Genomic DNA, 17,172 nt, shown 5'->3' on the forward strand with positions numbered 1-17,172 from the left:
AGTGTGGTGTGTGGGTGGGTGAATGAGTGTGGTGTGTGGGTGGGTGAATGAGTGTGGTGTGTGGGTGGGTGAATGTGGGGTGAGTGAGTGTAGGTGAGGGTGAGTGGGGTGAGTGGGTGTAGGTGAGTGTGGTGGGTGGTGAGTGAGTGTAGTGAGTGTGGGTGGTGAGTTGAGTGTAGGTGGGTGGTGAGTGGGTGTGGGTGAGTGAGGGTGGGTGAGTGAGGGTGGGTGAGTGGTTGAGTGTGGGTGAGTGGTTGAGTGTGGGTGAGTGGTTGAGTGTGGGTGAGTGGTTGAGTGTGGGTGAGTGTGGGGAGGGTGGTGGGTGGTGAGTGAGTGTGGGTGAGTGAATGTGGGTGAGTGAGTGAGGTGTGGTGGGTGAGTGGGTGTGGTGGGTGAGTGAGGTTGGGTGAGTGAGCTGAATGTGGGTGGGTGAGTGATTTGAATGTGGGTGGGTGTGGTGGGTGAGTGAGTTGAATGTGGGTGGGTGGGTGTGGTGAGTGAGTGTGGGTGAGTGTGAGTGAGGTGTGGTGGATGAGGGTGGATGAGTGTGGGTGGTGTGTGTGGGTGGTGAGTGAGGTGAGAGTGAGTGTGGTGGGTGGTGAGTGAGTGTGGTGGATGAGTGAATTGAGTGTGGGTGAGTGTGGTGAAGTGAGTGGGTGAGTGTGGTGAGGTGAGTGAGTGAGTGTGGGTGAGTGTCATTTTTGGATATAATTTCTAAATTTTGTAAACTTTGTTTTTGTATTGTCATATTGCTTTACATTGCCCTACCGATATGTGACAAAGTACAGGCAGAAGCACAGTAACAGCTGCAAAATCTAAGAGCATAAATTTGCAATAACCATGCGTATACATTAATTGTATGTTTTTACATAAGAAGCAGATGTCTGTCACAATTAATCGACAACACTACATCAGATTACAAGAAGTATGCAATACCGTAATTTTTTAAATTGTGCCTTAAAAATACATGTTGGTGCTGTCATGCAAGTCTGTGAAATATTTCATGTTTATAGTGTGTCATTTGTTAGCTATTTAACCAAATGGGAAGGAAAAATAAGTGGGAGTTTGATGCTTTGCAAAACGGTGATTATTCCCAGTGCTATGTAGCTTGGTTCTAAATTTGACAGGAGGAGTGCAACAAAAAGTGTCCCACTGTAAGGAGGGAAAGGCTGACAAGAAAACAGTACATTACTCTGGTCACCTGCTGTGAGCTGTCAAATACATGCAGATAATGGGTCAAATTACCCTTAGCTCTTTGACAGCTAGGGAAGGTAGGTGTGAAGTGGGAGGGGAGATGCCTTGAAGAACTAGATTTCAGCCTTCACAAAAGAAAGCAAGTTAGCATTTCTAAGAAACAAAAGCAATAAAATGCACTTTCCAGTTCTGTTCTGTAGCATTTGCACTGCTTGTGTTTGAAGTAATCATTGAAAAAGGATAACATTTTAACCAAAAGTAGGGGACTTTAAGACAGCAGTGAATGCCTGTTAAGTCAAAGAAGTGACAGCATCTTAAAGGAAAACGTGGCAGATCTGATGCAATGTTTTGGAGACAAACAATGCATTCTGGGATACTTAGAGGCAGAGTAAACAGTCTGAATTATTTCAAAATGCCAGAGTCAGAAATTGCATATAAAAATATCTAAAAAGCTCTAAATAGTCCCAGAGTGCTGTTAAAATGTAAGAAACACCTAACCATGATGAAATAAATATGTTGTTTGAGTCTGAGGGTGCGGTTGTCCTTTAAGTTGTTTGCCTTACAAACACAAGGTGCAGGGTTTGAGTCTCACAATGGATAATTGGCTAGGCTTAAAATGGCATGCAAGGGCAGTTAGCTTAGTACTAATCTATGAACCCATGAAGAACCATTAGGCAAAGGTGTTGGTACTTGAGTAGTTTTCCCAATTAATGGCAGGGTAGTTGAAATCACCCAGTATTAGGGTGTTAGATTGTATCTTAATATTTTCCACTATGTTTAGAAAGGTGTAGTGATAATCTTGGGGCATGGTGGGGGATCTGTATCAAGCTACAATGTGGATTGCAGTCTTACCTATTGTTAGTTGCACCTGTAGTATTTCAGATGCATTGTGTTGGGCAACTTGCCTGAAGGTGTGAATATCCTTGGTGAATATGGACATTCCACCACCTTTAGTGCTTCAGTCCTGGTTTGGTGGCCGAAAAGTGTGTTAAGAGTTGTAGCCTGGTATTGCGGGGGTGGTCTCTGGAGTCGTGAACCAGCTCTCAGTTACTGCACAGATATCAATGTTCTCCATTTTTAGGAGTGCCTCGAGAGAGTGCATTTTGAGGTTTAGACTTCCAGCATTGAGTAGCATTACCTTCAGATTTTGCATGCTTGTATCTGTTATGGCGGTAGTTTTGTCATTTGAGCCTTGCCTAAAAAGGCACTATGGGGGTGGCCCAGAAGCAGGTCATCGGACTGGATCCACAACTGAGCATGATATTTGCAGATTGGAGTGAGTTTTATGGGAAATGATAGGAGCTGGTAAAGTATGCATCACTGTATCCCAAAGGTGCACTGAAGGGTTCACAAAGAATCTTGCTAGAGGCACTAGAAGAATGGCAGCAAACATCGACCCAAGAGCTTGTACTACTAGTTTTGCTGGAGGGGATGGATGAGACAGTATGGCCCGCACCTGATTTCTCAATGATGTGATGTGATGATGAGGTAAGGACACCACCTGAGTCATAGTATTCAACAGTCCCTATAAATTTCAGGGTCTGTATGGGGACCAGATTCGATTTGACAGTTTATTGAGATGTCTAAGGTGTTAGAAATCTGGGGGAAATAATCCCTGGCTTGTAGAAGTTGATGCCTGGATGGGGAGGTGAAGAGCCAATCGTCGAGGTATGGAAAGACTTGGAATCCTTTTGAGTCTCAAGTAAGCTGCTACTGCTGCCATGTATTTAGTGAACACCCTGGAGGCTGTGGTGAGACCAAAGGGCAGAATGATTGGCAACCAGTTGAAAGAATAGGTATCTCCTGGATCACCTGTCTATTTTGATGTGATAGTATGCATCCAGGAGATCTACATAGCACATCCAGTCATCCTTGTGCAGAAAAGGCAGTATGGACTGAACCGTAACCATTCGGAACTTCGTCTTCTTTACATATTGGTTCAAGTTGCTTAGATCCAAAATGGGTCTAGGGTCCCCCATTTTCTTTGGCACTAAAAAGAAGCAGGATTAAAGTTCCAAATCCTATTTGTTCGGGTTGGACCTCCTGGATGACTCTTTTGTACCAGCTTTTGTATTTCCTGAGCTGCATCTTCCCTCTGACTGGGTGGAATATCAGGAAGCTTCTTTCTTTGGACAGGAGGAGAAAGGGAAAATGGTATAAAGTAGCCTCTGGATATGATTCTTAGTACCCGTGAATTTCTTGTGATACTTGTCAGGTGTCTAGGTGCAAGGATAAAAGACCCCCAACTGCCTCCAGAGGGAGTCAGGCAACGCTTCAGAAGCACTGGTAGGGCCCGTCAGAGATGGAGACTTAAACCCTGATTCTGCAGACATCCTCTGCCTCTGAAGCAATGCATCCATTGAAACCTCCTCCTCTGCCTCTGGAGGAAGTGCCGCCACACAAATTCTTAAAAGGTCCAAGACATTTTCTGAACCTCATCTTCTTACAACCCAATTGGTGTCTAGACAATGTACACTGACAGGTAGAAAATTTGATTCCTATAGCAGACATAGTCTTTCCTTCCTGTTCACTGTGGGTGAGCATATCCTAAACTGATGGCCTAAACAAAGAACAGCCAAAGAGGGCACTGACAAAGGATGCCTTTAAGGGTTCCGTAAAGTCACATAGACTCATCCAGGTATGTCTCTTAATGCTTATGCCTGAACCGGCAGCTTGTGAGGCACCCTCCACTGCAGGGGGAAATCAGCCTCAACGATGCATTAGAAATGGAGAGAACAATGGCCAGTTGTGGAGAAACCTTCTTGAGATCCTCCACAGACATGGACTCGGAGAATATTTGAAAGTTCCTTGGTCAAATCTCTGTAAAAAAAAAAAAAGAGTGAAGTGTGCCAGGTAGTTTAAACAACCTCAGTGCGATCGTAGCTGAGGTGTACACATACTTTCCAAATCTGTCCATCGCTCTAGACTCCCTGTTCAGTGAATGAACAGAGGAGCTTTGTTCAGCTAGCTCCTTCTTGGTGGCTGCCGCCACTACTATGGCATAAACTGGGAATCCCTTGTTCCAGTGGGGTCTATCAGAAGGGGGAACTAAAAACTTGCCTGGGTGCTTAGGGATAAGCTTGACAGTGCCTGGTTTCTTTCAAACCCAGTGGGAAACCAGATCAATCCGTTCATCTACCAGCAGGTCACCCAAGACGTAGATGGTCCAGCACCTAAAGCCTCCAGTAACACTGATGGCTCAGGAGAAGGAGACTGGCAAGACCAGCCACCTTTCTGTTTGAGGATTTCAAGGATGTCTTCAAAGGAGATATTATCGGGGGGAATCCTTCTCCCTCATCGAAATCCATGTCTTCCATCAGAGACTCAATGGGTGAGTCTAAGTGCCTCCTCTTGCTCATTCTCTTCTGAGGGACCTCTTCTGTGGGGTATTCAGGAGATATATCGGGGGGAGAATCCCTCTGGGGAACATGTGTGGAGGCTTCCCAAAACTGGCTCACTCTGAGGAAGAGGTCTAATTAGCACAGAGCTCAGACCTAATGAGTGGTGATGGTTAGGATCCGAGGAGAGAGAGAACAGCTCTCTGTACAAACAGAAAGCCCTTTCTACCACCTGAAAAGCTGATAGACTCAGAGAAACCTCTCCCCCTTCCTCAGAGCTGAATTCGCCAAAGACCCCAAATCCAAGCCTTATGGAGAGAATTGATCAGAATGGTCCAGGGCCGAGGCTCTGATGAGAAAGGATTGATCCAACAAAGTAGGAGCCGATCCCAACCCTTCAGACCTGGCACTGACCTCTTGGGTTCAAGACCCAGTCTAATCCAAGGGTATCGAACAGGACTAGTTAGGGACACAGTCCGAGTCAAGGAGGGAAGCTTTCTCAGATCCGATGCCGAAACTCTCAGGGATCCTGCATCTTTTGACTCCGAAGTTGTGGTATGGACTGGAGAAAGAAATTGGCTGGGTAGTTGCATTAACAATTCCAAGAGGGCATACAGCTTGCAGGACCCCCATCTGGATCTGAGCCCTAAGAAATCTCTGCATCATCCTGTCCACATCTGCCTCTGTCAAACTCTTCAAAGACCTGGATGATGCTGAGGATGATGTTGAGGATGGTCTGGAATGCTTCCTCTGCATCTAAATAGTTGTGTAGGCAGGGCCAGAGATGCTGGTTTCAGAACATAATCCGGAGTATGACCTCTACTTGTCAGATCAGAAGGCTTTGGATCCAAGAAAGAGGTACAAGGTAATGGGGAAAACCTCAATGGAGCAGAGCCTGTCTGATCAGAGGATGACTGTGGATACACAAAGGCTGCCTGAAAGACTTCAGAGCAGAGGATACTGGATTCAAAACCTTCCTCATTTTTTTCTAATGACTCCAAAGATGCCCACAACAAATTCTGAAGAGCCCTTTTTTTGGGATCAGAGGAAAAAGACAGAGTTGTTTTATAGGATGACACCAGGCTATTGGCCTGGAGGCCCTTATAAGCCTAGCCAAGAATTTTGCCCATGTTTCCACAAAGTCAGCACCTGTTTCCCCTGTCCAGCAGGGACACAGGTGGGATCCCAGGGCTATATTTTCTGTTTCCATCCAGTCGTCCAGGCTCCTCTTAAAGAGGGCTAGAGAGGTACTATGCTTGACATGGATAGGGAATCTATTCCACAGATTATGGATTCTTTGGTTCATAGGTTGGTACTAGGCTATCGGCCCTAGGGCCTATACAAGCCTAACCATAACAATTCCTTGGCTATTTCTTCCCACACTATTTAATTCACTGGATCCCTGTCTAGCAGGGCGACTGACGTGCTTCCCCAGGGTGAATTTCCTTTCTCCCATCCAATCGTCAAGGTTCCTTTTGAAGAGGGCCAAAGAGGCGCTCTGCTTCACATGCATGGGCAGTCTATTCCAGAGTGTGGGGAGTCTCTGGGTCAGAAACCTATCCCTCCAGCATGTTCTGTTTATTGCGATGACAAGGTTTAGATCCCTGGAGCGTGCGGCTCTGAGGGATTGGGATTTCTTTAAGTGTAGCATGTCCAAAAGCTCTGGGTTTGACATGACCTTGTATGTTAAGCAGAGATTGCCTCAGAGTTCACGATATGAAACAGTATAGCTGGAGTTTAAGGCAGTCAGCATACGGCATCTGCTTTAGGACTGTGATTCTTTTAGTGAGGTATTTCTGCTGCCTTTCCAGTTGTTGCAGATGTCTTGAGAGGTACATACCAAATGGGGCATTGTATTCTATAATGGATCTAATGGGGGATGAGTACAATGAGACAATGACCTCCTTTTTTCTGGATGAAAAGCTCTTAGTGATGAGGTGTGCCACATAGAAGGATTTCCTGACTGTTGTGGCGATGTGGTTATTGAAGGTGAGACCACTGTCCACCTGTGTCCCCAAGTCTCTTATCACACTTTCGGTGTTTAGTGTACTGCCACTTATGTGGTAATTCACGTTTTTTTTTCCCAAAGGGGATAACTATACATTTCTTGGCATTGAGCTTGAGCCCATGGCTCTAGCACCAAGCATCTGTTTCTGTAAGGCCCTTTTGTAGAGTATCCACATCATTTGGGGATTCAATGACGACTCCCAGTTTGCAATCATCTGCAAACTTTGTTAGCCAGAGTCCCTTAGTGTTGGCCTGTACTTCAGAGAAGTAGATGCCAAACAAAAGCAGTCCCAGGACTGAACCCTGAGGTACTTCACTTGTCACTTGTCTGGAGATGGATTTGGAGTCGGCTACTTTACAGTGTGGGTTCTGTCAGTAAGCCAGTTGGCAACCCATCGAGTGACGTAAGGATTAATGCCCAGCTTAGTAAGGTTATCTAGGATTTCCAGAGTGGGACATAAATCTATCCCATCACCAAGTTCTATTAATGTTGCAGACCAGTTTGAGGCCTTACATGTGGGTTGTGCAAGTGGAGCTTAACTTACAGATATGTGGCAACTCCATCAAGGCTGGGTCTAAGATGGCCATGTTTGCCACAAACAGGTCACCTCTGAGCAGTCTGTAGGAGACTGAGTAGAGGAACAAGTTTCCTATCTGTGTAGGTGTTTGTGACCCCGGATTTTCCTGGTCAGGAACCTCTGTGGTCTTTCTAGCTGCTGCATGTGCTTGGCAAGGTACATACCAAAGGGGGCATTGTACTCTATAATGGGTCAGATAAGGCAGGAGTACACATATGTTATGACCTCCTTGTTCCTGGATAAAACACCCTTATTTATGAGGTGGGCCATGTAGAAAACCTTCCATACAACGGAGGCAACGTGGTGGTCAAAAGTCAGGTTGCTATCAACCTGGGTGCCCAAGTCCCTCACAACTGATTGAGTGCCTAGTATGTTGTTATTAGTGTGATAATTAGTGGGGATGCTATTTTCCCCAAAGGGGATAATGATGTATTTCTTGGCATTCAATTTGAGGCCATGTTTTGGAGGTGGTTTGAGCCACAGAGAAGCCAGTATAAACCTTTTAATATTGATTTGTTGCACCTCCCCGAAAGAGCCCAAGGATTAAAGGTGACACAAATAGAATAAGCAGAATTCAAGTGTTCAGCTCCCAAGCAATAGACACACTTCTTGTGGACATCAGAATCGAGAATCTTATGCCCACGAGAAGTGCACTTCTTAAAACCAGTAGGTTTGTCGGACATGGTGGTTAGCAAGGTTGAGAACACAAAGCAGTAGCGGATGTTAGCTAGCAAAAGGGTAGTGGAACCCAAGGATACAATGGGTTTAACACAAGCCAGAAAAAACTGTAAGATAAGTTTTTTTTTTTGTTTTTTTGTGAAAACCTAGCAGGGAGGAAAAAAGAAACACCTGACTAGGAGTAACAGAAAAAATTACCAAGAATGCTGCCAAAGATGGAAAAATACAGAAAGAGAAAAACCCCTGGCAGCTAAAGAGGGAGGGGGAAAAAAAAAAGAGTAGATAAGAAGCTTAACAGCTTAAGATGAAAGGTTTAAGTAGAAACATTATGAAAAATTAGCCTTATGCACTCGAGAATCGGTAACCTCAGTCTTACCACAATGGTGGCAAGCGAGATCCGAGGAGTTGGGGATAGAATACAGTATTATGGTAGAGAAAGGCATTCAAGAATTTGATCCAAAATTCAGTATATGTGACCGAGTCGCGTCAGATCATAGACCCACTTGTGAGGAAGAATGAAAAGGATAACATCAGATGTAATGCGTTTACAGACAAAACAGAGGCTAAAGCCTGAATGTGATGCCATACATTCATAAATTCATTGTCTTCAGTGACCACTCCTGGCTTGACTAGCACAATCAACCCCCGAATTACCATGTTAACCTCAACGTATCTAGAAGCCCAAGTTGCCTATTGCCATTCTTTAGAAGCCCATTCAGGCCTCTGAAAAGCTGTCTTTATGTCAGTTAAGAATATATATCCAAATTTGTTGTACTGGTTGAAGGCAACAACTCAAAAAACAGTTCCTCCAGAAATAAAAACATCAGAATTATTCACCTCCCTTGAAAGGGATACAACCAAATTAGCCATATCCAAAATGGTTAAAGAAATGTGCAAATTTCTTTAGCAAATAACAACATCACACTATGCAAAGAATCAGTTCCACTAGCTTTGGCACTCAATGTAACAACTAAACTCCAAAAAGAAAACCAGATCTCAGAAGACGTAAAAAATCTTTTTTAATGCTCTACATGTAGACTACACTAAAACAGTGTTCACATGCACTTCCTTAGTATCTGAATAACCCTGAGGAAGAAAACATAAGTAACAAACTTGAAAAAGTCACATGAGAAAAACGGATACACAGTTAATTCTATACCTACATGAAAGTGAAAAAAAAATCAGTTGCTGTAGTCATATGACGCAGTTATTTGTTTGTCCTTGTTTTATTTGCCGATTTAAAATTGAACACAGTCTGTTAGTATTTCATATCAATGTGGCTTTAAATTTGTATGAGTTTTAAAAAATATATTTTTCAGATTCTGAAAATTCAATATTCTGCTAGCTAAAATAACGAAGGACACACTGAAAAATACCATTTGTTTTTTATTTTTGTTAGCAACTAATTCTTGGACATTAATGGCATATGCAAGGAGTGGTTGTACAAAAGGTATTGTAAAAGGTGGTTCAAAATGTGAATACAGATATACATGTGTTTGTTTCAGCAGTTAAGAACATGAGCAATTAATTCATACCTGAATTAATATCATTACCAATTGATCACCCACCTTTAAACTTCCATTTCCAATAGACAAAATGAGAGAAAAAAATAAACTCGTCCTTATGGGCCAAAAATATCTACTCCTTTTCGGTCTCAACCGGCCTAGGCATACATCAGCAAAGGAGTTCACCTTTCTCATTTGTCGCCAAAAAAATGCCACCACACTCCAAACAATCTCCAAAACCATCTGCTGATTCATTTCAAACACCACTCCATGAGCATCACCCTAGGAAAAGCCAAACGGATACTCCAAATAGAGACATTTACTCCCCTTACAATCATCCTCATACAGAGTCACTACTCACAAGCCACACCAATACTCAATTAGCCCTAGAACCAAATTCCATAACACTGCATACTCTTTCTCCACTCAGGCACCTACTCGATGAGGACAGCTTCCTAAAGATTTAATGGAACTCAGCAAATTCAGAATGCAACTCAGAAAGTACCTATTCATCAAAGCCAAACGATCCTGCATCCATTACACAACATACATCACCCAGCACAATACCTCTACTTCTCTTCTCCTCTCTCAGAGTTACTGAAGGTTCACCCACTTAAAGTAATGCAAACATCTGCTTTTTAACTACAATGTACGGTACATATACAGTGTTTCTATGTAACCAATCTAAATTACTTTGTTATTGCTTAAAGTTCTGCCTTTTTAGTTTGTGAAAGTTTTTGTATTTCACATTTTATTTTTATTTTATTTTACACTTGTTGACTGGGATAGTCCAACTGGATTAATGTCCATTTTCAGTGGAGGCCCGGGGAGAAAAGTTCCAATGTAAATAAATAAGTAATAACAAAGAAGACATATTACAGATGAGATATTACAAATGACATAAGCAGACATGAAATAGACAATATCACGAGTTCGAGTTACCCCTGGTAACAGGGGGGAAAAATAACAGTAATCTGATTAATAAATAGATTATACACATAGCCTGAAATTGGTCAGCCTCAATAAATGATAAAAACCTGGCATATCACGTTCAAGGTTTTCGTATTCGGAGTACTGCCTAGAAATAGTATGAAACTATACATGCATACTTTCCATATTTGAAAAAAACTCAGAAATACAATAAGGTATGGTGCTGTGTCATATTACTAGAACGCTTTCGAGCTAAACCACTTTTCTATGAGTCTACCTTGTATGATTACAACACTATAATTAACCATATTCATAAGTGCTGGCAAAAACAAACATTTTTTTGCAATCAATATGAAATAAAATGCAATCAACATGAATAAAATATGCATAAACTTTTATAGCTTTTGAATTACAGCCCCCATATATAGACCAATGTCTCACATATAAAATTATGTCACAATGTGTTGAAACTCTTACAGTTTCCGAGATCAAATAACTTCCCTGATGTATGCTTTTTTGGTGCATTTTTTTGCAAATGATCATCTTAGGATGCAGAAGGCATTTTTACATTAAGGTTTTCAGGAAATCAAAATCCTTATTTAGCCAGGACTGCTTATGGGTGAGTTAAACAAATGTAATGAAATAAATATTTCTGTTTTCAGGAAGCAATTATGTTTTGTTCTCAAAATAACTATTAAAAATAAAACTGACCTAAGTCCAGGCAACAGAATGAGCCTGTGCACTTCCACTGATTGACAAATACAGGGACTTTCAGGTCATCCAGCAGCAGCGGAACCCAGCCTCCAAAAACATACATCCTAAAAATATTAAATCATAAGCGTCATTATTCTTGCTTGTGATTCACTTTATCAAACATTACATCCTGTGATTAGATGCAAATCTTCAATAAATAAATTTACTATAAATGTAAAAATACTCTACAGTAAAGTTAATGCTTAATGGACAAACTATTATAAATTATAAAAGTACATCTCTGTAGCAAGTCGGTACTTATGTGGTATACACAGCACACCACTATTTGAAAAGAGTAGCCTTAAAAAGAAAACGAAATGCTAACAAAATGGCACTTATCCAAGAGGGAGCTACATCCAGCATACAACACGAAAAGATTACGGGAGAGTGGCGACAGTTCAGCATCAAATTACAGGCCAGTTTGAGATCACAAATGTCCTTTCACTCAAATATTTATATTTAGTGAGATAATAAGGACAAAAAGGAAGGAAATAAGGAGACCCAGTTTACAATATTTTCTTGATCCGTCTTTAAGCAGCTCTTAAAATGCTGTCAAAGAAATCTACAACATACTTCTAAAGTTGTGCCATGTCTCCACAACATCCTAGCAACATGCTGACTGAGTGTAATTGCAATCACAGACTGTGCACCAAGAAGTCAGGAAAAGGGAGTCCTTAGGAACAGTGAATCCAGCCGACCTGAAGGCCAGATGAATTCAGTTATTTACAAAGACATTTACCTCACAGCAGCTTCAAAATACATAGCAACAGCTGGCTTTCCGTTTCCCAGACTTAATTATTTTTTGAACAAAATATGTATCACAATCCTTATAGGTAGCACAACTTTTGTTTAAAGTATTTCTGCAGAGTCGTAGACTGGAAGCCAACTTCCCCAACAATGAATGAGACAGTTTGCTAAGTGGTACCATATCCTAATTTTGCCTTGCAACTTGAACATAATAGTTGGGGACAGTCCCTACATTGGGGTATGAAGGCTTCACTTTTAAAGTAAACTGTTTTATGATGTTCAGCCGACATGCAGACTAACTGCACATTCAAGAAAAACAAATGTTATTTGATGAACTCTACATAACTATCTTTGAAGGCCTCTCAAATAACAACAGTACTGCTCAACCACTGGAATTAGTTTCAGTAATCAGATTTCAACAGGATTTCTTTGGTCTGTGTTGCCAAAAACATTACCCAAACATTAGCATCTTCCATAAAAGAATGGTGCAAGCCTTGCTTTCCTCAATTCTTTCTCAAACTCTACAACATTTCTGACATGCTCATTTGGTCTTACTACAGAAAGGAAGTGAATAAAAGGTGTAACTGTGATTAAAACTTAGCCTACAGTAAAGAATTAGAGAACAGTTATGCGGGTAAAGATAGTTTGAAATAACAAATCTACTGCAAATTATGCCTTCAAACAACAACCATTACAGCAAGTTTTTCATATAACTCCTTTCTTTTAACCTGGGATGTCTCTTGAAAATTTATTTTGTTTATTTATTTTGCATTTCTTAACCGGGTTGGTCCAGCTGGGTAAGAATTTACCCTTTTTCAGTGGAGACCCAAGGGGAAAAGCCCCAAACAGACATACAAGTAGAGACAAGTTTACAATAATACAGAGCAAAACAATGTCACGAATACAATGGATAAGAAAAAAAAATAATGTACTCAATGGAATTAAACATAGTTATATACAAAAATATAATAATAAGGGTGTAAAAGGAAAAACAACGATAATAAATCCAAGAGGTATGCAGTAAGGGAATTAAGGTTATAGGTAATCATTTGAAAATAATATGGCATTATTAGATTAGTGGCTAGAAGGAGAAATTGTGTATGTGCAGGGGGCCTCAGATCTGAGGAAGAAACTAGTGCAGGAGTAAAAAAAAGAGAAACGTGTATGTACAAGGGACCTCAGATCAGAGGAAGAGATGGTACAGAAGAAGAAAGTAGTAGAGAAGGGATGATCTAGAGGGAGGGTATGAAAGGGAGAGCATATAGATATAGTAAGTTATAGAAACAGAAAAGGTCTTATAGATCAGAGGTAGTGGTAAAGTGGGTATAGGGAGAGGGAGGGGTCAAGTAGGGTGGCTGCAGGTACATATAAGGTTGCTATGGAGATACAGTATCAGGTCATGTTTGAAGTTAGAAAGGGAGGTATGGCTTCTGATTTGGAGTGGAAGATTGTTCCAAATAAGGGAAATGGTGTGTTTACTGAGTAATTTACCTATATTCTTATTGGGTCTATAGACTTGTAGTAAGTGTTTATCGGAGCTGCGCAGGGAACAGGGAGGGGTGTACCAGCAGATCAGGTTGGACAGAGATGGACAGTCAGAGTTAGAATTAAGAATTGTAACAGCTTGGATTAGCTGACTTTTGGCCAGAAGGTGTGGGAGTTCAAGCCAATGTAGTTTTAGGAGTGCTGTGCAGTGATGGGATTCATAGGAGCTGCTGGTGACAAATCTAGCAATTTTGTTGTAGGTTTGGTCAAGCTTTGCCAGCAGGTTATTTTGTATATTTGAAAAAAGAGGGGAGCCACAGAGGAGGGCAGGGAGGAGATAGGGTTGGGCTAGCAGCAGTTTTGAGTTGGGGGACAGGAATTTGCTATTTCTGTAAAGCAGGCCCAGTTTTTTGGTATGTTTTCTTTATGGAATGAAGTATGTGGAGGTCTAGTTTGAGGTGGTCATCTATGATGACACCCAGTGGTTTAGTGTGCGAGTCTGGTCTTATGATGGTGCCATTTAGAGAGGATAAGAGAAAGCTGGATTTGTGTTGGCCTAGGGTTTTAGGCAGGAATAATAAGAGCTTAGTTTTAGAGGGGTTCAGGATGAGTTGATTGTTGGTGAGCCACTTCTCAACAGAATGAAATGAAGTTTGGGTGGAATGGTGGAGGTTGTTGATAGAGCCAGAAATGGAGATCAGAGTTGAATCATCTGCGTACTGAATGATAGAGGAGAGGTCACAGGCAGTGTTTAGGTCATTGGTGAAGAGATTGAAAAGGAGGGGACCAAGAATTGAGCCTTGAGGAGCACCGGTCTGAACTGCCAGAAAGGGAGAGAAGGAATTTAGCTTTTTAACTGCTTGTAGGCAATTGGACAGGTAACCTGAGAACCAGTTAAGAGTGGAGATGGAAATGTTCAGCTGAGAAATATTCATATAAGTACAAACTCAGAACTGTAAACATTCTTAATACAAGGAGGAGAAACTCAACAAAATTAAAAGCAAGAAAAGACCACAAACTGTTAAAGGAGCTGTTCTACTAAAACATGTTCTTATTTTATAAATCATACCTCGCTAGTAATGTTTACCAAATACACACACATTAGACAAAGCAGAAGCTCAACAAATACCCTCAAAACAGATGCTGTATAAGAAAACTGCTCACGTGACCAAAGCCCTAGAATAACATTTAACCATTTGAGGTAGAGACTCGCTCACTTTAAGTTAAGCCATGTATTAAAACTTTAAATACTCTCCTACCATTAGAAAACAAAGGAAAATGCCATTGGCCTTAGCAGAATGTCTACATAAGACATTTGGGGACAGTAAAGGTATCTCTCACCATCATTCTTAAAACTGGTATATAGAAAGTACAGTTGTGTACTTACCATAAATGTAGATGTTCGAGTGTATTCACTGTTGCAGTCATTACTCTTGGGTTATCCTGCTGGCAGGCTACCGCAGTCAGCCTGAATTCCAAAGTCTTGGTCCGGCGTCAGTTGCTGTCACCTCTTCCCTGACGTCAGTGCGCCAGGGGTATAAAAGATGCAGCAGACGCCATTTTCTTCAGTTTTTCTTGCCCCAGATGTCAGGTGCCCCCAAAAGGGTAGGCTAAAAAATTATGCCAATAAACATGCATGCACTAAGGTAATCATTTCCTTCATCTACAAGCAAATACACCACATAGGTTGTATAGAATAGAGAAGTACCGATAAGACCCAGCAAAAGAAAGGGGGATGGTGGGAGGGTAACCTGGACTGCAACAGTGAATACACTAACATCTACATTTATGGTAGGTACACAACTGTACTATGTTTGTGTTTCACTGTTGCAGTCATTACTCTTGGGTTGAATCCCAAAGCTGAGGATGGGTGGCTGGGGCTAAATAGGATTAGGAGAGGCTATGAGGCCCTGCAGAACTGCAGTGGCAAAGCCTGCTCTGGATTTAGAGTAGAGAGGTAAGTGGTAGTGCTTTGTAAAAGTGTGCACTGAACTCCAAGTTGCAGCCTCTAAAATGTCTTTGGTTGGTACTCCTCTGAGGAAGGCTGCTGAAGTGGCTGCTGCTCTGGTTGAATGTGGCCTAATGCCCTTAGGCACTGATTTGCCATGTTGTGAATAGCAGAAACGAATGCAATCGCCTATCCATTTTGAAATAGTCTGTTTTGAAATAGCCTTTCCTTGTGATCCTGCAGCATATGCCACTAAAAGTTGCTCAGTCTTTCTGAAAGCTTTAGTTCTGTCCAAGTAGAAGTGTAGCTGTCTGTGTATGTCCAAAGAATGCAGAAGTCTCTCACCCTTGTTCTGTGGGTTTGGATAAAAGGTAGGCAAGTGAATGGTTTGGTTAAGGGCCACACTGGACACCACCTTAGGCATAAATGTTGGGTTTGTTCTCAGAGAAACCCCTGTCTGGATGGAAAATGATAAAAGGTTCCACAGCCATGAGTGCTTGTAACTCCGAGACTCGTCTTGCATAGGTTATTGCTAGGAGCAGAGCTGTTTTCCAGGATAATAATTTTATATCAGCTGTTGAGGCTGGCTCAAAAGGAGGAAGTGTGAGTTTTTCCGTGACATAATTGAGGTTCCATGCAAGTATTGGTGCTCTCCTTGGAGGTCTTATGTTTTTGGCCCCTCTGAGGTACTGCCTTATTAAAGGATGAGAAAAGATAGGTGGTTCCGTATTGTAATGGGCTGAAATGGCAGAGGCATGGATCTTAATTGATGAAAAGGATAAGCCTTTGTCCAGCATCTCAGTTAAGTATTGTAAAATCTAAGGAATATTTGGTACAAACATGTCAATTCCTTGTGCCTGGTTCCAAGCACAGAATCTCTTCCATTTTTCTGCATAAGATTTTCTGGTACTGGGCCTCCTGGCCTCCAAAATAACATCCATCACAGCTTTGGAGAGAGGAGTGTTCTGAATTGCTACATTATCTGCCATGCTGCCAGATTTAAGGTCCTGAGTTGGCTGTGCAGGATCCGATTGTTTTGTTGGGTCAGTAAGTGAGGAATTTGAGGCAATGTCCAGGCTGGACCTTAAGACAAGTTCTTTAGGATTGGGTACCAGTGCTGGCATGGCCAGTCTGGGGCAATCAGTATAATTTTTGGCTTCTCTTGTCTGACCTTTAGGAGTACCTTGGGGAGGAGAGGCAGTGGAGGAAAGGCATATACTGTTATGTTTTTCCAGCTGAAGGATAAGGCATCCACTTTCCATGCTTGCTTGTGACAAGTCCTTGTGCAGAATCTCTGTAGTTGGCAGTTGTGAGGGGAGGCAAATAGATCTATGTCTAGGCATCCCCATTTCCTTGTTATCATGCTGAAGACTTGTGGATCCAGTTTCCACTCGTGTGGATCCATGAGGTTTCTGCTTAGTTCATCTGCCAGAGTATTTATCAGGAATTGTGCTTGCAGGTGAACTTGATAAGTCAATGCTGTGTCCCACAAAGTCATGGCTTGTCTGCAGAGGGGGTAGGAATGTGTGCCTCCTTGCTTGTTTATGTACCACATGACTGCAGTATTGTCCGTCTTTATCAGTAGTTGTCCTGGACGAAGTAGATCCTTGAAAGCTGTCAGGGCATTCTGAACAGCTAGCATCTCTTTTTGATTGATATGGAGCTGCATCTGGCTTGTGGGCCATGTGCCCTGAATACATTTTCCTGCCATGTGGGCCCCCCAAGCATAATCTGATGCATCCGTTGCTAGAGTCTGCCTGGCTGTGGGTAAAGTGAATGGCTGTCCCTTGTGGTGACAGGCCTGTGCCCACCATCAAAACTCCTGTTGCAGGCAGGGAGTGAGGGTAATTAATGTTTCCAGGCTGTGGCAATACCATTGCAGTTTCCTCATATGCAGTCTGGCATATGGAATTAGCAGAATGCAGGATGCCATGAAGCCCAAAGCCTGCAGAATTTTTCTTGCAGATAACTGGGTCTTTGTTGCCAACATTTTGAAGTAAGAAGTCAGT

The 17,172-nt window shown here is 42.1% G+C and overlaps 1 protein-coding gene across 1 annotated transcript in view; it reads right to left on the reverse strand.

Annotated features, from left to right (window-relative positions):
- The window catches only part of HCFC2 (host cell factor C2), an 886,151-nt gene that overhangs the window by 691,711 nt on the left and 177,268 nt on the right, over positions 1 to 17,172 (reverse strand). The window contains exon 5 of the mRNA XM_044087200.1: positions 10,942 to 11,048. Coding sequence (XP_043943135.1) covers positions 10,942 to 11,048 — 107 coding nt within the window. The remainder of the gene's footprint in view (positions 1 to 10,941; positions 11,049 to 17,172) is intronic.

Source organism: Protopterus annectens, chromosome 11.part0 (assembly GCF_019279795.1).
Source record: "Protopterus annectens isolate FY-2018-M chromosome 11.part0, PAN1.0, whole genome shotgun sequence".
Lineage (NCBI taxonomy): Eukaryota > Metazoa > Chordata > Ceratodontiformes > Protopteridae > Protopterus > Protopterus annectens.